Source organism: Pseudopodoces humilis, chromosome 1, assembly GCF_049639895.1.
Source record: "Pseudopodoces humilis isolate 2021_Gansu_Grassland_sample_001 chromosome 1, ASM4963989v1, whole genome shotgun sequence".
NCBI lineage: Eukaryota > Metazoa > Chordata > Aves > Passeriformes > Paridae > Pseudopodoces > Pseudopodoces humilis.
This window is the reverse complement of record NC_142200.1, coordinates 19,764,920-19,791,609: the sequence shown is the minus strand read 5'-3', so window position 1 is coordinate 19,791,609 and position 26,690 is coordinate 19,764,920. Positions and strand designations below refer to the sequence as shown.

At 40.9% G+C, this 26,690-nt stretch overlaps 1 protein-coding gene across 2 annotated transcripts; it reads left to right on the top strand.

The window, feature by feature from the left end:
* The first annotated feature begins 369 nt into the window (after nt 1-369).
* Nucleotides 370-25,637, top strand: BAALC (BAALC binder of MAP3K1 and KLF4). Of its 2 annotated transcripts, XM_088066563.1 has the most exons (4): nt 370-535; nt 16,726-16,895; nt 22,028-22,147; nt 24,663-25,637. In XM_088066563.1, the coding sequence occupies exons 1-3, from the start codon at nt 370-372 to the stop codon at nt 22,130-22,132; spliced, it is 441 nt and encodes a 146-aa protein (XP_087922689.1). In that variant the 3' UTR covers nt 22,133-22,147; nt 24,663-25,637. The 2 variants fall into 2 exon arrangements, with proteins under 2 accessions (XP_087922689.1, XP_005517032.2); XM_005516975.3 differs by having other exon boundaries at nt 22,028-25,637.
* Nucleotides 25,638-26,690: the final 1,053 nt, after the last annotated feature.

Below are 26,690 nucleotides of genomic sequence, written 5' to 3'. Positions count from 1 at the left end.
GTCTGCCCCGGCCGGAGGGGAGCGGAGGGGCTCGGCCTGGCAGAGCCAGCATTCCCCACTTCTGGGAAACACCCGCGGCTGGGGAAAAGGATCGGGGACGAGCAGGAGGCGGTGGGATGGGAGAGCGGAGAGAAGCGGGAGGGGAGGGAAGAGGGCTGCGGGAGGAGAAGGGGAGGGGACAGCCAGGAGTCGGGGTGGGGGACAGCGGAGATAATAAAGCCGGGAAGAAGGGCTGGAAGGGCTAGCGGAGCCGGGGAGACCTGGACGAGCGGGGATGGTGCTGAGGGCGTGAGCGGGGCCGGCGGGGCGGCCGTGCCCGCGGGGCGATGGTGCCCGGGCGGCGGCGGCGGCCGTGAGCGGGGCGTCGCCATGGGCTGCGGGGGCAGCCGGGCCGACGCCATCGAGCCCCGCTACTACGAGAGCTGGACGCGGGAGACCGAGTCCACCTGGCTGACCAACACGGACTCCGAGAGCCCGCCGCAGGAGGGCGGCAGCGCCGAGGGCCCCGGCCGGGAGCAGGGCGGCCCGCGCCCCGGTGAGTGCGGGAGACGCGAGCGGGCATCGCGGGGAGGGGAACGGCTGCGACACACCCTGTGTGTGTACCTACACATCCCGCGTGTGCACCTACACATCCCGTGTGTGCACCTACACATCCCGTGTGTGCACCTACACACCCTGTGTGTGTACCTACACATCCCGTGTGTGCACCTACACATCCCGTGTGTGCACCTACACACCCTGTCTGTGCACCTATACATCCCGTGTGTGCACCTACACATCCCGTGTGTGCACCTATACATCCCGTGTGTGCACCTACACAACCCCTGTGTGCACCTATACATCCCGTGTGTGCACCTGCACACCCTGTGTGTACCTGCACACCCTGTGTGTCCACCTACACACGTTGTATATGCACTTACACACCCTATGTGTGCACTTACACACGCTGTGTACACACCTGCACACCCTGTGCGCACCTACACACACAATATATGCACCTACACGATATATGCACCGTGCACACGATGTGTGTGCACGGTGAGGATGTGCGCCGATCCACCCATTTTCCTGCTGTCAGGAGAATTTCGCCACTCCGGCCCCGCTAAGGAAATGCAGGCGCCCAGGTCTGCGCTGCAGTCGCGGCTCGGAGCGCTCGGAGCGTCTGCCCTGCCCGGCCAGCCCCGCCGGGAGCGGCCCCCGGGAGCGGGCAGAGCCGGGAGCGGCCCCCGGGAGCGAGCAGAGCCGGGAGCGGCCCCGGGAGCGGGCAGAGCCGGGAGCGGGCAGAGCCGGGAGCGGCCCCGCCGCGCTCCGGGTTCTGGGCTACCAGAGCTGGTTCGGGCTCACGGCGACGCTCGGCTTAAGAGCGAGAGCATATAGACGCCGTCAGCTATGGAGCAATAATATCAGAAGCGAAGAGAACTCAGTCCTTGAGGCTCTTGCTATGCAATACATGCTTTTTTCTTTTGCAAGACAAGTAATTTAGGAAATAAATTGAAATTAGGGAAGAGAGTGCTTTTTTCCACCCTACCTTTGATGCCTTCTGATATACAGAAAGTTGACCAGAGGGTGGGCTGCACAAGAGCAAACCTGCAAATTTGAATTTCCCAGTTCTTAACAGTAACCCACATTCCTAGTTGTGTGCCTGAGGTGTTACAGAAGTGACAGATATGGGAAGGGGATTGAGGAGCTCTGATCTGATGTGCTGCTTTAAGTGTTTTAAGAATTACTGTTATTGTAGCAGTAGAAAAGAAATCTCAGCCTAGGGCCAGAAATTTATTGTGCTAGATATTGTACAAATGGTTGCTGCCCAGAATAGATTATAATTTCCATATAAAGCAGTAAATGCCTATAGGCAGGTTCAGATGAAAAGAACTAGCCTTACAGGCTTTTGTAGAAAGTAACAGAGCATCAGGAAGAAATTATGAAAGTGCAGGAGTGAAAATTCACCAAGGTGGGCATCACAGGCCAGCTGGAATAGGGAGACCACAACTCTCTGCTGACCAAAATATGGTAGGGAGGGAGAAGTCACAAAGGGTCTATGTTGTATTCCTAAAGGCTAAAGAAAGACTCTGTAGTAGTCACAGGGGAAATTTTGAGAATTTGAAGGTGAATGGGTCTACAAAATATATTAAAAATTATTAAATAAGGAATTAAAGAGGTTCAAGATAATGCTGATCAGTAAATTCAAATGACAGGTAACAGTGTTGTCTCCAGCAGTGAAAGCTAAACAGAGCATTACCTTTTTACCCACTTAACATTATCTTAGCCATGTTTACTTTGAGTTGGTGCCTAAACATCACAAACAGAAGCTAGACAATCCAAGATCTGACTCAGAAAAGGAGGTAATAAAGAGGTGGATCAATAAGTATTCTTCCTAGAAACATGTGATAGTTGACTTTGTATTCAGAGATGAGAATACCAGAGATAAGGAGAAGAGAACAACATTCAGACCAATAGAGACTGATGAGGGCATGAAAAGCTTTACAAGAAAATCTTGCAGAATAAATTAGAAGGTGATGAGGAAAGGACGGAGTAGGAGCAAAAATGATGAGCAGGACTTCACTTAGGGCAAGATTAATTTCTCAACAGAGCTGTGGCAACAGTTTAAGGAACCTGAGGAACACAGGCTGCTCCAAATTAGTGCCTGAAAGTCATGAAGTACTTTCATGGAGAGCTGTTGTAGTGTAAGATTTGAGGTAGGGAGGGAATAAGGGTAAGGAGAGGTACTCTAGGGGCTGGAAACAGCTCTTTAAGTGAATTACAGATGACAGAGAGAGGAAGGAGCAATTGGAGGGGCAAATGAGGTCAAGTATGGACTTAAGACAAGAAGAGGATTAGATGCTTTTATTGTGAGAACTGAAAACTACTTAAGAGTGAGAGACAAAAAGGAAAAGTAAGAGAGGGGACAAGAGCAGGATGGGAGAGATGGGAGAAATGGGAGATGGGGAAATGGGAGATGACACTGGCCCAAGTCAAGGTAAGAAGGTGCTGTAATTGGGAAGAGGCAGCCAGGGAAGGGGGCACCAGCCAAATGAGGACGGGGAAAGAGGATCAAGTTCTTCTTTGTCATTTTTCATCAGGAATAAATTGGTGAAATTCCGTGAAGAGAGAGATGTAGACATAGGATGGAAGAAATATTTTGGGAAAAGACAAAAGCAGTAAGAGGTGGTTGTAACTGTCAACACATCTCAGTTGTAGAAAAAACAGAACTGGACATCAAAATGTAAAGAGAAGTAAATTACTCAGGGATGGAAGAATGTCATGTATACAGAATCAGAGAGTGTATCAATGAGGAAAGGGTTAGTAACTAACATATATTACTCTTAGTAATTTCATACCACCACAAACTTTATCATATGCTTCCTTTTTTCAGCGAATACATTTAGCTTTCTGTGCCTGCTCTCATTTGAACTATATGTATTTCTGTAGCCAAATGTTTGTACCTTTACCAAAGCATTTTGAAAGCTCAAATATTATTAAATTAAAAGGGAAGCACTGTAGTTTTTTCTGATTTTCTTTTCTATTTTTCCAATTCCTATTGATCCCTTCTTAGACTATTTGTTAATTTCCCTACGTGATTTTTTGCATACATTTTTACAAAGTGTATTGTAATCTCCCTATTTTTTACAGGAAGACATATAGGAGAGTAGTAGTTGCTATAATGTAGCTAAAATAAGAGAGATGGTCTTAGGTTCATGAGAAATCACCAACAGACACAAATATAGGTGGCTGTAACTTACATAGTAATGTACATTATGTAACTTACTAGTGTTGCAGTACACTGCTGAGACTTTGGCAATGAGGGACAGGGCAACCAGATATGGATAAAGAGGGATAGAAAAGTAATAAATAACTTCATGAAGCTCTGCAGGTGCTGGAATTGAAAGGCATTTTCTGGAAGGTATGTACTGTTCACAGGGAGAGCGGCTTCTGTGAGGGAGAAAAAAAAAGGAAAAAGTCACAGTGAGCCCTTACAATAAAGCAATTTCTTGGAAGAACATCCATTGCTATGCGAGCAAAGAACTTTTCACAGGACTGAGCTACAGCGTGGGCTATGGCTGGGGGAAATAATAGACTACATTTCTGCTTAGTAACTGTTCCTTGATCCTTGCAACTCTGTACAAATTGCTGCCTCTTTAGAGAGGGTCTGATTCAGCTAAGTGGAAGTGTAAGCTAAGTAATGACTTTCTGAGGAAGTAATAATCTGTGAGTACAGATGAGTCCCCAGTGCAGTCACCATGGGTTACACGCAAACCATGGGGGAAAGGCTGAATTCACAAAATGCACACAAAAACCGTCAAGTATTTTGGAATGTGTTTGCACAACATGTTATGTTATATTGTGATAACTTGCTGAAATGTATATGTATGTGTATGTGTATATGTATATCTTAGAAATTTTAGATGTATCAACTCTAACTCTATTGATTAATATAAACTCTAAGAAAAATTAATTTTGCTTGTTTTAAAGCAGGTTTTAAGCTGGCTTTTTTCTACTCCTTTCTATTTTCACTAAGTTTACCTGCTGTATTCAATTATTTTTTCTTTATTATACCTGAAAGTGCCTCAGAGTGGATGGCACGTCATCTTGTGGTCTGAGAACCTTTAAAATCAATTTACCTCGTGGGCTGCAAGTGCCTTAGGACAGGATCCCTCCGTACTGTTTTCCCACAGCAACCAGCACAGTAAGACCCCAGTCTTTAATAAGGATTGTTACTGAAATGCAAATAAAAGTAATTAGTTTTTAAATGATGTAGCAACCAAGTAAAAAATAATTCTCTTGTACCAGATTGGAAAAGTTGAATACTGATTGCTTCAGGACTGACTTGTTCAGTTCCTCAACTAGTAAAATATTTGTTGATTTTTTATCATTATGTAACCCACAGTATCAGCTAAAAAATTGATTTTTATTGTTTGAACTTCACACTTTTTCCTTAGTGAAGTAATTTTTTTTTCCCCTGAGGCATATTAAAGTAAACATTATCCATATTTCACACAGACTCACCTGATGTACTCAGAAGGAAAACTTGCTCATACCGTCAGCAAACATAACTGCAGTTAGTGGTCTGCCAGGGATGAAACCTGCAGTTTAGGATCAGTAAAGACATTTGCAAAATAACTATGAAATGGGACAGCAGTCGAGTCCTTTGTAAAATAAATAGAGAAAATCAGAGGAATACAGGAGAAATTTTATCACTATCTAGCAACCTGGCTGGCTGACAGTTTATCTTGCATAATTGCCTTGATATGCTTGTGTGTTTATGAGCGATTCTTGCTCTGCTTTCTGCGGCTAAATGCTGCTGCTCCACTGTTCTCTGGTCGCTGCCAGCTCCGTTTTACGGACCAGGCTCACAATTTGCAGCTAGGCTTTGGCCAAGACTCAGCATGCAAAACGGGGCGTTTCAGAGGTAACCTTGCGCAGAGGAGCTGTGGACGGTGAGTTTTGCACGGCTGGCAGAGGACGGTGAGCAGCCGCAGCCGGGGACCGGGCTGTGCGAGCATCAGTTGCCGTGACAACAGGGACTGCTGCTGGACCGCGCTGCCGTCATCCCTCGTTTGCCAGGTGTACGCAAAGTTAAGAGCTCAGCGGAAATAAATAAGCAAGCATCAGGTTGTAAATGAAGAACCCGGTGCAGCAGAGTGCTTTTTGTGAATTGGACTTCAGAAAAATATGTAATAAGCCATCTGTTTTTGTTCAAGAGGTAAAGAGGGATCAGTGCATTACATGGGTATATCAGGATCTCTTTGTGCTCCTATGCCCCTTCTGTGCTTTTATTAATGGGTTGTTTCAAAATCTGGTATGTTTAATAAACAACTCTAACAATGATTCTGATGTAGTATTTTCAGGAGATAGCCTTATTACAGTTCAGAATTACAGTAAAAGTGAATAAATGCAGCTCTTCCTGGACTGTAGACATACTGCAGCAATTCCCTTTCCATCTTAGTCCAGAGCTTGGCTATAATAATGTATTGTGTTTGCGTGGCAGTGTTTTGTAGTGGGGAGCAGGGTAAGGCTTGGTTTCTGTGAGAAGCTGCTAGAAGCTGTCCCCACGTCCCGTGGAGCCAGACAGCTCCAAGACAGACCCACCACTGGCCAAGGCTTAGCTCATCAGCAATAGTGGTGGCACCTTTGGGATAATACATCTAAGAAATATGGGGGGGAAGAACCTGCAGAAGAGCAGCTGGAGATAGGAGTGAGAATATGTGAGAGCAGTACCTTTGCCATTTCCCATTCAACACATTGTTGTGGATTGACTTGGGCCAGATGTCAGGCACCTACCAAAGTACTCAGTCACCCCCCTCTGCAGCTGGACAGAGGAGAGAAATCTTAATGAAGGGTTCATGGGTTGAGATAAGGACTGGGAGATCACACATTAAATACTGGCACTGGCAAAACAGGCTCAACTTAGCAATATGAAGATAATTTACTACACTAACAAAATCAGAGCAGGATAATGAGAAGTAAAATAAGCCCTTAAAAACCCCTCCCCACCCCTCCCTCCAGCTCTACCTCCTCCCCCAGGGGCTCAAGGAGACAGGGAATGGGGGTTATGATCACTTCATCACCTGAGGCTTCTCCAGCTGCTCAGGGAGAGGAGGGGGGTCCCTCCCACAGGAGACAGTTCTCCAGGAACTTCTCCCATGTGAGTCCATCTCACGAGCAGCAGCTCTCTGTGAACTGCTGAAATGTGAGTCCGTCCCATGGGGAACAGTCCTCCCAAAACTGCTGCAGTGTGGGTCACTCTTCCATGGGGTGCAGTCCTGCAGGGACAGGCTGCTCCAGCCTGGGAGCTGGGGGACCCTCTCTCCACGGGCCTCTCACAGGCTCACAGCCTCCTCCAGGCAGCCACAGCTCCAGCGTGGGTCTCATCCACAGCTGCAGGTGATCTCTGCATCCCTTTGGACCTCAGTGGGCTGCAGGGGCACAGCTGCCTCACCATGGGCTGCACCAAGGGCTGCAGGGGAATCTCAGCTCTGGTGCCTGGAGCACCTCCCATCCCTCCTTCTCTGCTGGCCTTGCTGCCTGCACAGTTGTTTCTCTCACATCTTCTCATTCTGCTCTTCTCTGGAAGGAAAATTACCACTACACTACAACCTTTGTTTGGATTTTCTTCTCAAATCTGTTATCACAGAGGCATTAGCAGCATTTCTATTTGGCCCAGCCTTGGCCAGTGCCACATCCGTCTTCAGAGCCATCAGGGATTGGCTCTCCTGGACATGGGGGAAGCTTCCAGCAGCTTCTCACAGAAGCCACCTCTGTGGCTGCCCTGCTACCAAAACCAGGCCATGCAAACCCAGAACATCATTACTTGGGGTTTGCTCAGCATAGAAGCCGAACAGGGATTGCAGTATTGACCTAAACCAGTACTTATTACACCACAAGAGAGTGTTGAAATTATTGGAAAAATTCAGACTCAGATGATAAATACAACTTTTTGTAATGACCACATTTTTCAGCCCCAGTTGAAATTCCAGCTGTTAATTCTTCCATTCCATACATTTTCATCTTTGCTGACATTTGGTAGCTCAATACTGGTTTAATTTCACACTTCAGTTAAAAAATGGCACCGATACTTACTTGGCCCATCAGATCATGCTAAACAGTCTACCCCACCACCTTTGGAAGTATTTTTAAATTAATTGTTTTTTTAATAAATATCCATAGCCATACAAATGGATGCATCTATAGACAGCAGAACTTAAATAAAAATGCCAAAGATAATTGAGAGATGAGAAATTTTCTTCTATTATGACCCTTCAGCCTGCTATTCTGTGAGATGTATCAGACTCAATTGCTGGCTCTTTTTTGAGAGTAGATGGTTCAGATACTGCATGAAGTCTCCTGACTGGTCCTCGTGTCTCAGGTGGGAGCAGTCACCTCTCAGCCCTGTGGCAGGAAGGGAGGGCAGGGGCTGGACAGAGTTCTCCAGATGCCTCCTCCTTCCCTCTTCACTGTACTGTTTGCCTCTGGGGTTTCCTCAAAACACTGCAGAAGTTGTACCACCAGCCAACCCAAACTGTGATAATCTTCCCACAAAACCGCTCAGGCTTTGATTAGTATCCACTTAGTGGCCAACAAGGGTTGATAAACTCTTCTTACAGCCTAAAGCAGACCTGCTAGGATTGGTCACCCACAGTTTACTGCAGAATAATAATTTACCAACTGATAAAGTAAATTTACTAAAAATGTCACGTACAGGAATACTTGAATTACATGAAAGGCTTTCCCAGCTGTCACAGTAGCAGAAAGCAGAAAGGCTGTTGAGCATCAATAAAGATGATTTGCAGGAGAGATGAGTTGGAACCATCCCTACAAATGATTTCCCTGTGGAAAAAAAACCTCTTCTTTTTCAGCACTGAAATCTTTAAAGGCAAAAATATTCTTAGTTAATGAGTGCCAAGGGTCTGTCATTAACTAAAGGAAGAGGTTTTACACTGTTTCTGCAGCAGGTGGTGGGGAGAAGGGATGGTGAAAGAGGGAGAGTATCTGAAAGGGTTTGAGCAGGAAGCCTGAATGGTGGTTTTGTCAATGGCAGATCCTGCCTGCAAGATGCTGAGAAGGAAATGGCTCTGCAAAATTACTCTTCTTGTGGAAACAGTGCTCTTTCCCCCATCCCAGCCTTTATATCCTGGTTCAGGACATTTAAAAATTGTCTTTTCTTGTCCTTGTCTCCTTATCTTGTCCTTTTAGTATGTACACTTTCCAAACAGTTCTAATTCTGTATTTTCCAGTTTAGGAATGTAGAATTCACAGCAAATGGTTAAAAATTGCATTATCTTTAAGTGAAAATTAAGTGATTCCTTCCAATCTCAAAGCAGAAGTGCAATGTATTGCATACAGGAAACACAGTTCAGAGTGCAATTTACCTTGTTGTTCATTGATTAAAATTTCCAAAATTTCCACATCAAGCACATATTTCAGTAATCCAGCATTGAAGTAACCGAAATCTCTCTTTTCTTTAACTGTAATTGGTTCTAGAAATATATCTCCTCATAGAAATAGAAATTATATTGCTAGTCCCAACTTTCTTTCCCCTCAGATGTTCCTGCAGCTTAAAACAGATTGCAGTTAAAAGAAATCTGGGATTGAAAGTTGGGTTTTATCTTAAATCAAATCTGTAATATTTAAGACTCAGAAACAGGATGATCAAAGACAGCAGTTTATTGTAAGACTTTCTCTTTGACCTGCACCAAGCAGCCCTCTTTTCTGGAGTATAGGACCAGGTCTCTGGCTGTGTGGTGAATGTGTACATCTTTCAGCAGTTGTCTCACATGAAACAAGAGGCTTGGTCCTTTGCTGTACTCAAAGAAATAATGCAGTAAGGCAGTTTTATTTTCTGATGAAACACCAGTTTGCTTCACTGGACTGTCACGATGCCTTTTCTGTTCTGTTTTGGAAAAATACAGGTTAAAAGTAAGTCAAAGAGGTAGATGAAGGAGTGGTGTGGTGGATGAAGGAGAGATGAAGGAGAGATTTAGGCTAGCTAGTTCAGATGCATACTAGCTACTGAAGAGAAAAATAACCAGCCCATTCTTTATTGACTGAAAGAAATATTTTGATTGCAGGTTTTTATATCAGTTTTCTTAACAGTGTATGTAGTTGTGTTTCTGTCTCTGTACATTTTGTCTGCATATTGTCCTCATGTTGCAATTTTCATTTTTGTGAACTGCTAGTATTTCCCAAGTGGGCCATCAGACTTTTTTCAAGCACCTGCAGTACTAAAAGCATATCTGACATTTGCACAATGCTGATGCCTGAGTGCTTTCTGAGTGTTTACACTGTGTGTGGAAGAGACAGGAGAAAAGCAATGGCTTTATTTAGAAAATGGTTGATGGCTGATGGCATTAAGTTTTAATGTAGTTACTACCTTCATTTTAGGATGAACACTAAATGTGAGTGATGACTTTTTTACATGCATACAGATACCTTAAAGACAAAGCACTTTATGATCGCAGCATGAACCAGTTAAGTCAGCAGTATCTTTCTGTATATTCATGGACTGTAAAGCTGGGAATGCCACTTGGCCATACAGCCCACTGGACTTTCCCGAGTTAATTCAAGAAGCATACCTTTGGGACATTGAGACCAAATTTACAGCTTTCCAGTGGCTGACATTTTGCCTAAGCCTTTGAAAATTATCCCAGTAGTCAATCACTATTTTTTAAAATAAATGTGGTATGTAGTACTTGGAACATTTAACTTCAATTCCAGCAGCTGAACCTTGGTAAGCAAAACTGAAGAATCATTTCAGCTCACGTTTCATGTACCTTTGAATGCTTTTCATGAGGATTTATTTTTAGTCTGCCCAAATATTTTTGCTGCTCCTCAGTGTGATTAATTGAAATCATGCCTTTTGCTCATCTTAAAATTCCATGTGTGATTAGCTAGGTAATAAGAATGATAATAATGCTTTCCATGTCTTTGTTGGAAATTAGTCTAGATCATAATGAAAGATGTTTTATTACCATATCCCAAAGGAGAAGGAAAGCCCAGGTAAGGGAGGGGGAAGGGGCATTTGAACACCTACAGCTCTAAGCCACTGGTCAGAACAGGGTGGGTACTGCTGTGGATGTGGATGACTGAGAGAGGGCCAGCAGCCTGCTGCTTGCTGTCCATCTCCCACAGTGCTCTCCTGTAAGGAGAACTTCTTTCTTGGCATTTTAAGGACAGGTTTAGACAGGAACTGAGCCAAAACCCAGCACTTTTGAAACACAGGCTGATTTGCCATAATTTGGACCCTGATATAAGGTATTGTGCACAGAGTGTATAATTTTTAACGTATTTTTCATGGGCTTTACTGAAACACAGTCAGTATACTTGCATGTGGAAAAGCAAATACCCCCACTCTCTATCCTTCTAAAATCCAGTACTCTGAAAAGCACTTCAGAGCTTTGCTATTTGTGTGTTAGTTTTCCAGTTTGGAGGAAGGCGTGATCTGTTTCTGGCATATCATGTGGCACTGGTTAGTTGCTTAATCCATTCTGTGTCATTCTTTTCCCAGGAAAAAGATGTACTCAGTTGTCAAAGTCTTCTAAAACGTTGCTGATGCAAAATGTGTGGAAAGTGTAAATGTGTTTGTTGTATTTTGCTTTGCTGTCTAAAATTCGTATCACATCAGAGTTCAGAGAAATAATTCTAGATTCTCTGAATGTCTGGGAAGAAAATTTATTGCATTGTATTTGCTGATAGAAAACATTGTTTCTGATAATATTTTCCTGCTGCAGCAGGTCATCCCTCTGTAAATCTGGATCCTTCATCCTAGCTCACAAACCCACTCTCTGCTATGCCTGAAAGTTTCCAAATTGTTTCTTGTTAGGTAAAAGAGCTATTGCATATTTCCTGAGCATCTGGCCTCATGCCTGAGTCTGCTGCTTTGGAGGAAACGACTTAAACCTGACCTTTGTCACAGCCTCCACTCCATTTTTTTATTGGATCCTTGCTACGTCTTGTTTTTGCAGCAGAAGCACTCCCTAGCCCTTAGGCCTGCAGATGCATGGCTTTCCCAAAAATATATAGTTTCAAATCAGGAAAATAGTAGAGAAAACAGACATTTCAGTGCTTTCTGTACTTATTATCACTCTGTAGCACGAAATGCAAGAAACTCAGTGATTATTGCAAACACTTATTTCCTCTGGAAGAATCTGTGTGTGGTGATAACACTTTTCATTTGTCTTCACTGTGAGCTTTCTCAGAGTCCATCTTTACAGTGCAGCATCTTTTTAGTCAGGCATTTTCTAAACCAGCACCTTATGCATTATGCATAACAGTCATGATAAATAAAAAAGGGTGTTGCTGAACTAGAAAATTGAACCCTACAGTTTGCTTGTAGTCAGTTTCAAAGGTATAAATTTAGCACACTAATCAACAGCTACCTGCTTTAAAACAAAACTTGTGATTCTATAGCTGAACATGTGACAGCTCAGGGTCTCATGGGTCCTGGGTCAGATCTAGAGTGTATTTGGGTCAGAATTCATGTCCTGTTCTGGTCACCTGCTGCTTTAAAATGAAGTGGGAGAATATTGTGGCAAACACACATGGAATAATTTTCTCCACAAATAATTGATTCTTTTGGCTAAGATGAACTTTGTCTCCTTACTACAAGGCTTCATACCCTGCCCAAACTTCTTGACAGCATTAGCTACTGCAGCATTGCTGATTTTCTCAGTCACCAAAATTTTCAGGTCATCTTGAACCTTACTAAGATTATCTCTTTTGATGAAGTCTATGCAGGAGATCCAGACAGACCTACCTATGTGTTATTTGTGGTTTGAGAAGTTTCCTGTGCTCCTGATACTTAAGGACTACAAAATTGTTCCCCCATGATCTCTTTTCTATCTCTCTGTGCCAGATGTCAATCCATGACACAGCTTTGCTTTTTAGACCAGATTTACTTTCACAAATTGAATTGATTATATTATTAATCATTATATAATTATTTAATTATTATATCATTACGTAATTATATTACGATACCATAATAATTATATACGTATTATAATAATAATATATAATTATATTACATGTAATCAGATAATATATATTATATAGTTATATTACAATTATATAATCATACCATTAATTATATATTAATTAATATTTCCCTCCTTTTCACATCATCTTTATACAAAGGTGATACAAAATTCTTCATACAAAAATCTGGTTAGAAAGACTTAAGAGTAAAAATTTCCTCTCCTCTTTATGAAATCTGTCATAAAGAATAATTCTTAGGTGTAACCAGGCTGTATGGAGAATTAGAGCAGCATGCATGCAATGTTTATCCTTGGTTATGTTATCATTAGTGTTGTCATTATAATAAAAGAAACCAGAAAAAATAAGAAATACAGGTCTAATATCTTAAATTTTCATTCTGTATTTTACATTTTCACTAACTTCTCTGTGATGAACACCCTATTTACTAATTTACTATTTCCTATTTACTTTTCAAAGCTTTTTTAGACAGCTCCCTCCCCATGTAAATGTGTGTAGGGTGGGGGGTTAGAGGTACATGATTTAAGCATTTAGAATGGACATAAGCTTGCAAATCTGTGAGCAGTTTTTCAGACTGCAACTTTAAATATCTATCTCCTACTACAAAATTGGGATGATGCTGTCTGACAATTTATGAAAACCCATTAGAAATTTTAAAATTACCATGTTTGTTTTGTTTTGTTGACAAGCACACCAACCTAAGCTGCTTTCAGCTGCTTGCTCTGATTCCTGTGCTGCCTCCCAAGTTGTGCCAGTCTGACTGCTTGCGTCATTGGGGGAAGAATGAAGTCTAGGATTGATTTCAGATGAAAATAACCCTTTTTTCCCCTGGTGCTGCTGAAAAAAGCATTTGTCAAACTCCAGCCTAAAGGATTTCTCTTGGCATGGTAAGTGAGGCAAGTCTTAGTGTGCCTGTGCAGTCCAGCAAGCAAAGAGGAAGGTGCTGGTAAGCATTGCCATGGGAGGACAAGTTCTTTGTGAACTTGTGTGACAACACTTTGTGCTGGAAATGTGGATTTGTGAGCAATGGGGCTGCTGCAGGAGTGTTCTCCCTGTGGTCATTGAGAGAGAACTCGTGTATGTTCCTCAGAAACAAACCTGATGATGTGCAATGAAATAGCTGTCACTGTCATCCTCCCCACAGAGACAGCGGCCTGGCAGCCCCCAAACCCCGACCAGCCATTCCTGAGGGAAGTTTCACCATCACACTCTTGAGCATTTAATAAGCACCCAGAAACCAGGTTTTGGGAACAGAGCCTTCAGAATATTGTAGCCTTGCCAGTTCCTTTGAAAGTAAAATATGTGTATTTGACAGAGAATTGAGTTGAGATCTGTTGTTTCTCCTGGTCTAAAGGGGCCCACAGACTTTTGTCAGGGACGACATGAAAGAGAAGATGAGAATGAAAACAATATTACTGAACCTGTTCATTTAAACGTCTACAGTGATTTAACAGCACTGATGTAAACTGAAGCTCTCCCATGAAAGACCAAGGAGATTATTTACCAAACTCCTGCTGTGAGGATGGCATAAATATCTCAACTGTTTTCTTGTTTTAAATCACAATGAGGCAAGACCCTTAGAAAAGCCACCCTGCTGGCTGGTAAGTTCCAGATAGTACATAATAGAGTTAACTCTTCATTTTTGTGTGCTGTGCCAAATCCTAAATAGCAATGCAAAAATATTTGCTATTTTAAAAGCAACCATGTGTTCCTAATCCTTTTTTAACATCATCTCCCTTTTGCAATCGTTTTGTGTTATGTATCTAGTCTATAAAATAGGTGTTGGTTTATGGATTGCAAACAAATCTTGTGTTCTTAACACCACTGCTTATGTATTCTCACAGCAATTTCTTCTTGGTGTTCATACATAAAGAGCAAGTCACTGAAACCATTAAACTGTTGCCCACTGTCTAAATCATCTATTTGCTAATGAAAACAAATTGTAAAATAGTTTCTTAACTTTGCAGTAGGACATATTACAGGATAAAATAAAAATTATTTTTGCCTAGTATTGGTGACCACTAGGTCACCCATATAAAGATACAGTAGTGATACTGAAAGGCTCCAGTACTGATGCCTGGTTTATATTTGACAAGTATAAAAAAAGTCACACCCCTGCAATGCGGGATGCAGCAAGTATGCTCAGGCTGCAAACTAATGGAGACAAAAAAATGAACCAGAGATACCATTTTCAGGATTGACATTTTCCATCAGCCTCTGGAAATGGATTCATGTAAGAAATGTTTTTCTATGCAAGACCAAAAGATGCAACACAGTCTGATAAATGAACAATTATACTTAATAACAAAATGGCTTAGCTGACAGCTGTTTCAACCAGACAGTTTAGTCAGAGGCCAGATGGCCAAAGAGACACATGGTGGAAAGTAATTTCGTAGGATGACTCCAGAGAAGGAAAAACTCATAATTTGGATGTTTGAAATGTCAAAGACTCAATTAATGGAATTAGTATGTAATTCCTAGTGCAGTCTGCCTGTTGAAAGCTGTGCCCAAGCTTGTTCTCAGAGTTGCACCGCAAGGTGAAGCAGTGGACTCCTGGCTGAGAGCTCTGACTCACACATGGCTCATTGCCTCTCCATCTCCCTTCCTGACAACTGCTCTTGTCTAAGATATCAGCCTATGCCACTTACTGCTCCTCACCAAGTCATTTTTTGCTTCTCCTCCACTGCCCTGTGGAGAAATAGGAAGAAGTAAGACCTAAAACATAGGTAGGTGGGGAATTCTGAGAGATGTAGGAGAGGTGAGGTTTACTGCTGCCTTACTGAAATTGCATCTAAACTTAGACATGTGAACAACATCAGATTTTATATCTGGCAGAAAAAGAAGTTTCCAAAGGTAGAAGTGTTTTTCAAAAAATAGATTATAATATAGTATTTTCTTTTTTCATCTCTATTTTTTTTTCTATCAAAAGCTAGATGACTGCGTTATTAGTTACCACCACTACAAGCTAAAATGTCTCTGGAATACTCTGCCTCCATCTTCTGACTGCTCAGGGAAATGCAGTGACTAGTTGGTATTCAGACTCCTTAACTCTTAATTTCACAAAATGTTATATATTTTCAACCAAGGCTTTGAATATTTGGGTGAAACTTCATTGAATTCAGTCATTGTCTTTGCTAGCTAATACTGACAAATGTTGCTTTCTATTGACAAATCATTTTTCCTACAGATTTCTGAAATAGAATTCAGGACTTTGCTTCCTTTTTAATATCTTTAACACAACACTTGAATTCCTACCTGATTAATGCAGAAGGTTTTGGTGACAGAATGTCACTTTATACAACAAAGGTTTGGTATTGGTTTTCCACATACTTTTTCTCACTTAACTGTCTGTGACTACTTAATTTTTCTAGGTTTGACACTTGCATTACCAGTTAGTAAATTTGCCTTCTTTCTTACTCTTTTGACATAAAGCTCTTCATAAATAATCTTTGACAAAAACTAAATTTTTTTATTTTAGAGAGCAACAGTAATGCATCCCACTTACTCCTTGTATTTGGATTTTAGACCCAGTGCTGCAACCAGATGTTGAGTGCCCTGCACTCACTATAAATGACAACTGATTTTTGTTAATGCAGTAAGATGGGAAAATTAATTTATGCAGTTCAATATCATATCGTACGATGCCTGTGTATCCACACAGCTAGAGCAGAAAGCAAATTACTCATTTATTTGATTGCTGATAGATAAAGAAACATGAAATAAATATTTTTTCAATTTCTCAACTTCAAATGAAAAAATATTCAAGGCAAGGCCATGCACAGAACAATTTCCTTAGCACATACCTTTCCATCCATATTTGTCTCATCTGTCATGTTCACATCTAACCCCTTCATTTCCCAGAACTGGAACAGGTTTAAGGTGGCCTTCTCTGGGTCTAAAGTTCAACTCTCAGCCTTGCAATGATGTGTGTGTATGTAGAGAAGTCAGTGGAGACCTGCAGGTGACAAAAATCTACTGATATGCTGCACTCATTGACTGTTTTTCCAAGTTTTCTGAGCCAATGTTTCACAGAGCAGTAGACCATAGAAAAAAGACCAAATCATGTCAAATGTGAGGATGAAGATGCCTCAGGGAGGTAGACTGCTCTCACTGTGGTACTGTGACACACCTTGCATCACCAATGCAATCACAAAATGTGGCAAAATAGAGGGATGCCAGAGCCAGCTACAAATTGCTCCTCAGTATTAATTGTCCAATTCCATGTGTCCCTACCAGGTCTTCTGGAGGATGGGAAATTGGCTCACACAGGTGTATCTACAGCATCAGCCACAGCTGGAATGCTGAGCGCTGAGAAGAGGAACAACTGTGGCTCTCAGTGTGCAAACACCATAGTTAACAGCATGGGAACTACAACACAGAGACAGAATGGCTTCAGGACCACAGAGGTATGAGTATAATTATGCTCCCTAATGCCCAGCACTTTCTTCAAATTCAAGGTCTAAGTTGCTTTTGTGACAGCCTTTCTCTTTGTAGTGAAACTGTATTTAATGTCTTGAGTTATGAGTAAATGGTGCCAGGCTGCACTATAGCCGTGGCATGATTGAACTGAGCACCCCTGGCAGTGCTTCATGCCTGAATGACCACAGCATTGATGTTTAATTTGTCAATCAGAGTAACACACACACTTGCTACAGTAAAAATGCCCCCACACTCATTTCTTTCCAACTCAGTCCAGCTATGGCATGTATCATGCACACTATTTAGATTAATTATCCAAAAAGGAACATGTTCTCCCTTAATTGCTGTTCTGTTTAAAATATGGGCACTGCATGAACCCTCATTCATTCAAAGCTAGATATGAAGCTTGAAAAAGTCATTGTGTGTCTTTTCAATAACTTCAGTAGGCTTTGGATCAGATCCTCCTCCCTTTTCCCCCTTTCTTATGTGTTGTGTACCTTGTATACATTGTAAGAACAAGGCTATGGGGCTATACCAAAGATGAGCCCTCTCCTGTCACAACTGCCTTCCCACCCATCTGCCTCCTACAGGTTTCCACTTGTTGCCCTCTTTGCATAGCAGCTGCTGAGCTGCTGCAGATAACAGAAAGCCAAAATCTATGGCTGGTTTACTGCTTCCTTGGTTTCTCATATGAAAAGGTGTTAGGTAAAAAACTGGGGAAAGGAGACTTCCTTGTTTTCTGGGTTATCTGCAGATGTAGCAGATAAAGTCCTTTACGTGGTCCTTAGCATTTCTTGGGGAATCTCAGTTTCTACTTTGAGAAGTGCCATGCTGTTGTTGCTGTTTCCCCTACTTTTTCAGGGGAGTCTCCTCTTACTACAATATAATCTAATTTCACATCTGGGGAGAGTGAGACTGTAAAAGTTTGGCAATCACAGAATGTGCAGTCATGGGTGAATGTTTATATCCCTGTGGGAAACTGTCCAAGGTACACAGCACTCCCTTCCGGGTGAGCATGAATTGAGCCTTGAGGTGTTCCCAGAGTGGAATCATAAATAACATCTATTACATCTAGTTTTGCCCTTCGTGAATAGCATGCTCCCTGAATTTGCATTACCAGCTTCACAAAATTTGGCACAGCAGTAGTTAAAGTAGTAATATTGGCATTCAGTCTCCCACAGACAAGGGTGAGTGGCCACTGTCCCCTAGGCTTTTTCACCATTCTCCAAGGGAAACAAAATTGGTTTTCTTATCTGTACAATGCTGGCTGGATTGGCAGCCCTCTTGAGCATAATTTTTACCTTTTCTTCCAGGTTTTGCTTTATCTCCTTTTCTTTCTGTAACTGTTTGTGCAGCTGCTCAGTTTCCAAAGATAGTAACAATTCAGTTGTTTTCCTGCCCTCTATTTCCTCTCTCAGATTTTGTTTCACTCTGCTATGATTTTTTCCTACCTAATTTCTTCAGTAATTGTCTTTCTCTATGCTCTGCTGAAGCAAGTAGAATCTTAAAATGATCTTTCTCAGTTATAAGCTTGTTTTTGGGTTTCAGATTTTTCTTTTATTTCCCTCTTGAAAGCCAGTCATGACTTTAATACTCCATTTTCTGATTTCAAAGCAGCATGTTCTATAGATGATATATTTGAGGGAAGAAGGACTCTGGTTCCCTTTTGCATGTAAGATTAGTGCACCTCCAATACTGCACACGTAATTGCTTTGTCTTTCCAGATTTTTGGGCCAATTCCTTTCCTGCCTGGGAAGGAGCACATTCATATTTCTGTAGCTGGTTATCCCTGGCAAACTTGCTGACTTCACCAATTCTTCCATCACATAAAAAATCATGTAAGGGAGACACACACCCCCCTTGTTTCCCGCGTTGTTTGCAGATGTAGCTGGCCTGGGGGCCTTCCCTTTCTTACTTAGTATTATCTGCCTGTCTGAGAGCCTGGGGGACCTTCATGGACAATATTTTAGAGTAACCAGTATTTTAGAGTAACTCTGAGCCTGGTGAGGTGCCAGAGGCACAGTGTGGCAGCAGAGTAAGTCTGGACACGACCACAGTCCCTGATGCAAAATTGGCGTGCATTGCACTTAAGTCTGGGCAAAGTCAGTAAGATCATTCACAAGCAGTGCAATTTCTGGCCTGTTGGACAGAATGATGTCCACAAACTGCTGTTGATAAATGCACTGAGATCAGAATGCATAAGCAATGGGATTACTGCAGAATAAAGCTTCCCTGACAGGCGGCCCCATGGGGGAGGAGAGAGTACAGCCTGTTGACCATCCCAGGACACAAAGGCAGAGTCTCCTCTGACCTCCCTCCCCTGTTAAGTCATATTTATCTTGTTTTCTTTGAGGATGGTGGAAAAAGTTGTAGTTGACATAATTTCACGCTTAAATGGAGTTTGAGTGACTTTATATACTTGTAAAGATTGTACAGGTTTTACTTTGTTAGCATAGGTGGGGCATGAAAAGGAATATGTATTTTCAAGTTCAGGCAAATTTCAGCTTTTGGTCACAATTTGGGTCATTCCTTTGGCTTAATTACCATCAGTTGCAGTGTTTTAAACAGAGACTGACTGCAGCACCTCTGTGCAATTCCATTCTTTGCTTCTTGCCTCTCTCAGACATGAAACAAGCTCCCCTGGTGTCCCTGCTCCTCAGGCATGCACTGTTTGTTTCTGCTGAATTGCTTCCAATGTGGGCACTCCTTCTGGCTGAGCTTTGTCCTTTGACATTTTTCCACAGAAAGTGCCTCAGCACAGCACGTGGCAGAATGGCTACACCCACCTCATAAGTTGTCCCCCCTTGTGAGTCACATCCTTAAACCAAGGGGTCTGAGCAAATGAAAAAGGGAATTTGGATTGAACTTCACCTTGCATTTGCTAACACACAATACATCAGTACGGGTCTATTTATTTTATACCATCTTTTGTATTGCTATGGTACAAAGATATTCCCAGGTGACATAAAAGATGCTGCTGTATCTTTTCATGACATACTGCACCTCCAGGTGGGCAGGGACACATTCCACAGCAGCATGACATCTAGAGCCATGGGACTTCTGTAAATTAAAAGCCCAAATGCTTGTCATAGCCACTAGCTCACAGAGAAATTTTAATTGGTGAGGTTGGATATGGTTGAACAGAACTACATAATTATTAAACCATTTTGAAAAAGACTTGGTCACAATTGATAATTACACGGTGCACCTGTCCTACTGTTTGAGAAAATGGTCTAATTTTGTAATTGAAGGGAAAATTACTTCTGTATTGCACTTAGTAGGAAGTATGGGCATATTCCCACAACACATTAATAATGTGAGTGTTGACTCTAATGGTACTTCTCAGTGAAGTGTGGGTGCCTGCCCTGAGGCCCCATGACTGAAGATATCACCCTGCATTTTCTAGCTGAGAGATATTCAGTAACATGTATCTGTGCAGTTGCAGCTCAGTGCAAAGATAATTTCTGATGATAACTAAAACATTTACCACATTTGCAATCTCCACATCTAATGCAGGTGCATAAGAAAGGAAGGTGTCTAAACTTCTTGTAGTCAAAAAAAAATATATATATATGCCTGGAGAGAAAGTGTAATATTTAATTTAGGCTCCAGCTCTGGTCTGCCATTCTGCAACTCCGTTTTTCCACTGTTCTGGGAACCATAAGATGTGCATATAGTGTAAACACCTTAAGTTTAGATGCCTAGAGTTGAAAAGCTGATTATGCCCTGCAACTCAATTTTATTTACCTGAACATTCACATTGACTACAGTTTTTCTTTTATCTCAACATGCTATAGAATACAGCGCAATGCAGCACATGGTGCCCTCGGAAGAGTCGAGTTGTGCCATCAACCTGTGGGTTAGCTGGGGATAAATCATGTCACCTCTCTGTTTCTCACTTTCTCCTGCATCAAGCTCTAAAGTAACCATCTGCCTTATCCCTTGACACTTGGTTATGACTTGTGCTGTTGAAAGGGAAAACTTTTGACACTGACTGTATCTGGGAAACTTTATTATCTTCTCATGATGGTAATGTCAAAACAATTTAGAAGATGATGAGGAGGATGATGAAGATGATAATAAAAAAAGGAGTGTTAATACCAGTGAAGGTAACGGGTTGGTCAGGTATGTCTCCCAAAAAAGGTGGTATCCAGATTATGTCCCTGATTGACAATAATCTGGTTTAATTCTCATTATAATCTTTGGCAAGTACTTGCATGAACAGGAGCACTGGGAGAGCAGATAGCAAATGAGCAGGTGCATTCAGGCTGCAGAAAGTTGAAACAATACACAGCAGCAAATTAATGCCATTAATACATATATATGTACCTTGCACTTATGTCAGTGTCAGACCTTTATCTGACATTATTTTACCTAGAACTCTTACTGTGTAAATAATGCCTAATTTACCTGGCATTCCTTACAGTGACAAATAGTCTCATGGAACACTGACAATGCAATAATCAAACCCACCCAACTCAGCTGTGTGTCTCTATCAGCCCAGATCTGTCAAACCTATCCAATTTCCTGTGCATTATGTGCATTGCTTATGGCAACAAGCAGACAGTCTGGGAGATGGAAAAGTATAAACTTAAATTAGGGATGCACTTGCATGCCTCAGACAGACTGACATTTTTTAATATTGAAAATAAACTGATGAAGCTCTGAACGGTATATATTGTGCTTGGGTCTTGTATGCAGGCAGAAGTGTTACTTTAAAACTGTATTTTCACATCAGAAATATAAAATCGAGTACAGAAAATTCTGTCTCAGGCTAGTGATGCACTACTCACAGTGACATCAAAAGGAACCTCTAATTTCCACTTCTGGACTGGAACCAGATTTATTTGCCCTGCTTTTATAGTACACACATGCAGAGATGATAATTATAGACAAAAAAGTTGATCCAAAGCCTACTGACATCCAGTGCCTTTGTAGCAGATATAAAAGCTCGGTCCACGCTGAATGAGCAAGTTCTTCTGCATCACAGTGCCGTGTGAAGGATGCTGGAGGCATTCTGTTTATTAAGTAGAACTGTTTTTATAAATTAGGAGTTAATCATCAATGAGTCTTTCTGTTGTCATTGTGGAACTCACTTTACTGTTTAAAACTCTCACAGAGTAAATGGGACATACAGAAAATGTCCACGCAAGAAGTGCCCATTAACGTTACGAAAGGCATCAGACAAAGTGACAGAAGAAAAACAAAGAATTGTGCCAACTAATGAAGAAAATTGCAGGTGAGGATGGACTCAACAAAGCTTCACTGCACTTTAAATGCCAGCCACTGAAGACATGAAGATCTCTAGGTGTTCCAGGTTGAATACAGTAGGCAGCTGCTACTGAGTGCCTCCAGCAGCAGGTCTTGTGGGAACCACTGCAGGATCTTCAGATGTTGTTTGTCTAAAGCAGTGGCACTACACAGACATACACAGAAATTCATGACATTTGTTTTTTACTAACTCCTATGTTATCCCTTGTGTACGTCCTGTTCTGCATTGCTGTTAAGATGAGGCTGGATAGTAAGGGGTACAGCTCATTGTAATTAAAATCAGGAAATGAACAAATGAATCTGCATTTTTAGTCATAAAGGGGTTTTGGGTGTGCACATTCAAACCCACAGAGTTCATTTAAAGCACTCACATTTTTAAAACACAAACCCAGACATCTGAAGAAAGTGAGACTAAAGTCTAATCTTCCACTTTTGAAAAAATATTTTTTAAAAAAAATCTTTTTCCAGCTATCTGTATTGGTTATGTACAGTTAAGTCATACAGTAATGTTTCTAAATATTAAATTTTCAATTACTTAGTTTTAATTTATTGTTCATGTTGACATAATTTCAGTCTTAAAACCAGTAACATTCATATTTGATCAGCCTTACTTGGAGGTCCTATTCTTAATTGGTAAGTAGACTTATGGCTACTTGGTTGTTTTATAAATGCCCCTCTGATTATGTTGAAGCCCAGTCTGACTTGGAAAAAAGTTACCATTAACATCACATGAAAATAACCACAGTTTTTAAAGTCATATTCTAATGTCAGTTCAAAAAATTAAATTTCTTTGATAGGATATAATTCATTCACTGTACAGAACTTATTCAATACAATGTGAGCATAGTACTCCATGATTATCACAAACATATTTTTCTAAAAGGATTATAAATGTTCAGTATAGTAAAGTCTAGGAATTAATTCAACATACTACTTCTTAATATGGAAGTAATAATATATATTCTCTGTGATTTTGCATGTTTATGAAGATAAAAGAGGTAAATTTATTTGCCTCCCCTATCAGATCTACATACATAAATATATATATATATACATACGTATATATACATCCATATATATATGGATGGATGTATATTACTATCCTTAAAGGGCCATGTAAAAGAGCTACTCAAAACAGGAAAACAAGTATGAATAGGATTGTGAACTGAACCCTAGTTTATTCTGGATTAGGATCACTTTAATAGCTTGCTGCTTAGGTGTGCAAGTTGTTTTCCTTGTTGTACAAGTCTCTGCAATAGGAATTGTTTATTAATTACTCCAACAAAAAGGCAAACTGGAATCCAGAGTTAGAGCCAGAATTTTGCATACCATAGTATATTCTGAAAGGATATACCTGCAGACAGAGTGCAGTACAAACTGGTATGATACAAGAGGGCTACAGAAAGTGAATAATGATCCTGATGGGTTTAAAGGTAAACAGGATTTTGAAGGAAGGCAAGAGAGAAGGTTTGTTTTGTGAGAAGCTCTTCCAGAGATTGTGGCCTTGGGTGGATACCACATTTGAGCGGGCAGATGCAAGAACAAAGGAGTTGGCAGTGAGATTATTTATTAGCTGAGAAACTATTTTGTGATGATGTGCTGACCAGATTGTCAGATGGCTTGGGGCACACCACAGAAGCAGCCCATGAGCTGCATGGCCCATGAAGCAGCCCTGGCTCATGCCAGCAGCCATCACAGAGGCAGCTCTTGAGTCTTGTACTCTGAGCATGAGATGCTACAGGATGGTTTGCAGGAGATGGCCTTGGTCCACAATTATCTGGGCAATAGCACAGACCTGCTCATGCTGACCACATTCCCCATCAGGGTGGCAGCTGCAGAGTGGTGGATGCTGCCTGTCCTGGACTGCTCATGATAACATTTCTGAACCTGTTTATATACTGAAACTCAACTTTATGACATTCAAAGATTGGATCCAACTTCTGTGGTAAAAGCCATGTTTAGTAACAAGCAATTTTATACACATTCCTCATGTAATACATTATTGTTCTTATTCATTAGGCAGTAACTGAAAAGAAATTACATTATGTCCTAGGTGACTTCTTAGTGTTTGATGTGCAGAGTTCCAATGACCTTAATAAAACTAAGAGGATGCTGTGGAGCTGTGGATCTTGCCTCTGTACACAGATTGGGATATACTTATGTTTACTTTCCTTCTACTAGAGATAACCACCAGTAGAAGCAATCAATTTGTTTATAAAATAATATACCACTCTGTATAATCAGTGTGACAGAATCTAGTCTATACCACTTTAGACAATTAATTTAAAGTCCTCACAATGGATTCCTGTGCTGGTTTTAGTGGAAGAAGCAAGCCAGCAGAATCATCTGGACATTTTCACTCCAGGTGGCCTTCTTAGAAATGAGGGTGTTTACAGAGTCTGTTCTTTGAGCATCATCTTTAAGATATAAATGGCTCAAAGACATCAAATAAAATAACCATGTTAAAAGACATTTACTTTCAGATAAAGGACCTGTGGGCATCTCTGTCTTATACGCCAGGATTTTTTGAAATGTAATTTTCCCCAAGAAGACATTATCGCCACATAATTTGTTTGATGTCCCTTGGCTGCACATGAAGATTTCTACAGGCACACTGAAACAACACACTTTCTACTGAAATGATTTGCCAACAGATGGTGAGTTCTTATGATTCATCTAACTTCAGGTTTTAAACAGAAAGGAACTTTGTCATGTTTCCACAATTCCAAATCAATATATACATAGTATTTTCCTATATATCTTGATATATCTTCTTCCACTATGTGAGAAATGGAATCATTCAAAAGAAAGAGGATATTGTCTAGAGAGAGGATTTACAGTTCCTGACCCATCATGAGGCAAATAAATCTCCTCAAAGACTCAGTACTGCTTTATCTTGCACTATTCCTTCATCTTCTCCCTTATGATTCTTTAATGTATTTCATCATTTCAGCATCACTCTAGGACATTGACTGGAAGACACACAATTTTACTGTGTGACTGAAATGATTTCGTACTGACGTAAATATGAAACTATAATTATTGTGTAAGCAATATATGAGTACTGCGTCAAACATGCATTCTTGTTAGTTAAATGACTGAGATTTCTTAAAAACCAGGACACAGGTATTTTTGATCTTCCTGTGTTCATATACATAGATATATATTTGTGCATGTCTCTGCATGTGTATATTGTAATGCCTTTAGTGTGTACTTCTGCAGTTCAGGCACATTTTTTTGAGAACCTTTAATTTCTGTTTGTAATTCTGATACCCAAGTGTAAAGTATTTTAATGTTTGAACTGAAATCTGTTTTACATGCCTTATGAAAAGAATGAGCTATATAATTTGTGCACAGAAATGATATTTGAAAGAGCAGGCTTAGTTTTATTTATAAATACATCTAAATTAAAACTAAACTAACGGGAACATTTTTGTACTCTCTGCAAATTAATGAAGATTGACCTTAAATTTGAAAATTAAAATAAAGAAAATTTTTTAAGTGTCTGTTTATTGCTTCATGTGTTTCACATTCCCGTGTTTGTGGTTGGGTTAGCTTTTAAAGCTGAGATCAAAGATTGCAAAGGTATAATGAATGGTTCCCACATCTGCTCTTCATGGAATCAGAATATTTCTGTATCTGATGTCCTCAGGTTGTGGCTCATGGACTGGTCATATGAAAGAAGATAAAATACATCTATTCACATATGAAATTGTATGTGCCAAAGAGGGATTATGAGGTCAAAATACAGTTGTACCTCTGTAATTATAAATGGGAGAGTTTGTGGTTGCTCTCATGGCTAAAGTGGAAGATGCTGGGAATCTGAGACACTTTCTCTAGTAAGATGCCATGAGGCAACTATGAGGCAACTAGAATACATAGCTAAAAAAATCTCTTATTCCTACCTGAACGGGAGAGCACAGAATGGAAATGTAGCTGTAGTGTTGTTTGAGCTCTGCCATAAAAATAAACTCATAACTTTTACAGATGACACTTATTATTTTTTCCAAAATTGCATGAAACTTTGATTATATTTTTTTCCTTACTACCAGAAAAGCTCTTGCTGAAATATCATCCCCATCCTAATTGTCTGTGCCCTGGGTGTTGCCTGACAAGTAGCTTTTTCTCTTTGATTCCTGGCCAGGATGCTGACACAGCAACTGGTTTGTTTCCTGTGGAAAAGGAAGAATAGTATCAAAGCAATGGCTTTCAGATGTGCCAAAAACCAAAAAGGATTTAGGGACACAAGGAAGCCATAGTCCAGCAGTCAGGCATGTAACAGCCCATGGGAACCCTACAAACAGGATGCTTCAAAATCTGGGATCAGACAGTACCTTAAAGCCACGAAACTTAAATTTAATGGACTCTTCTATTCCACTTGTGCCTCTGGGGAATATGTGCTGAGATGGCATTTCCAAAATTAATGCTTAGGAGGTGCTAAATGAGCTACAAATAATGTGTACACAGTACTTCATTTCATAGTGAGGCAAATATTTTGAAGAACTCAAAGA

What these genes read in the sequence shown, in the direction of transcription:
- BAALC (XM_088066563.1), top strand. Translation starts at nt 370, where the DNA reads ATGGGCTGCGGGGGCAGCCGGGCCGACGCCATCGAGCCCCGCTACTAC. An exon ending in GCAGGGCGGCCCGCGCCCCG is followed by an intron (nt 536 to 16,725) that starts GTGAGTGCGGGA and finishes TGTCCCTACCAG; the next exon opens with GTCTTCTGGAGGATGGGAAA. An exon ending in ATGGCTTCAGGACCACAGAG is followed by an intron (nt 16,896 to 22,027) that starts GTATGAGTATAA and finishes AAACTCTCACAG; the next exon opens with AGTAAATGGGACATACAGAA.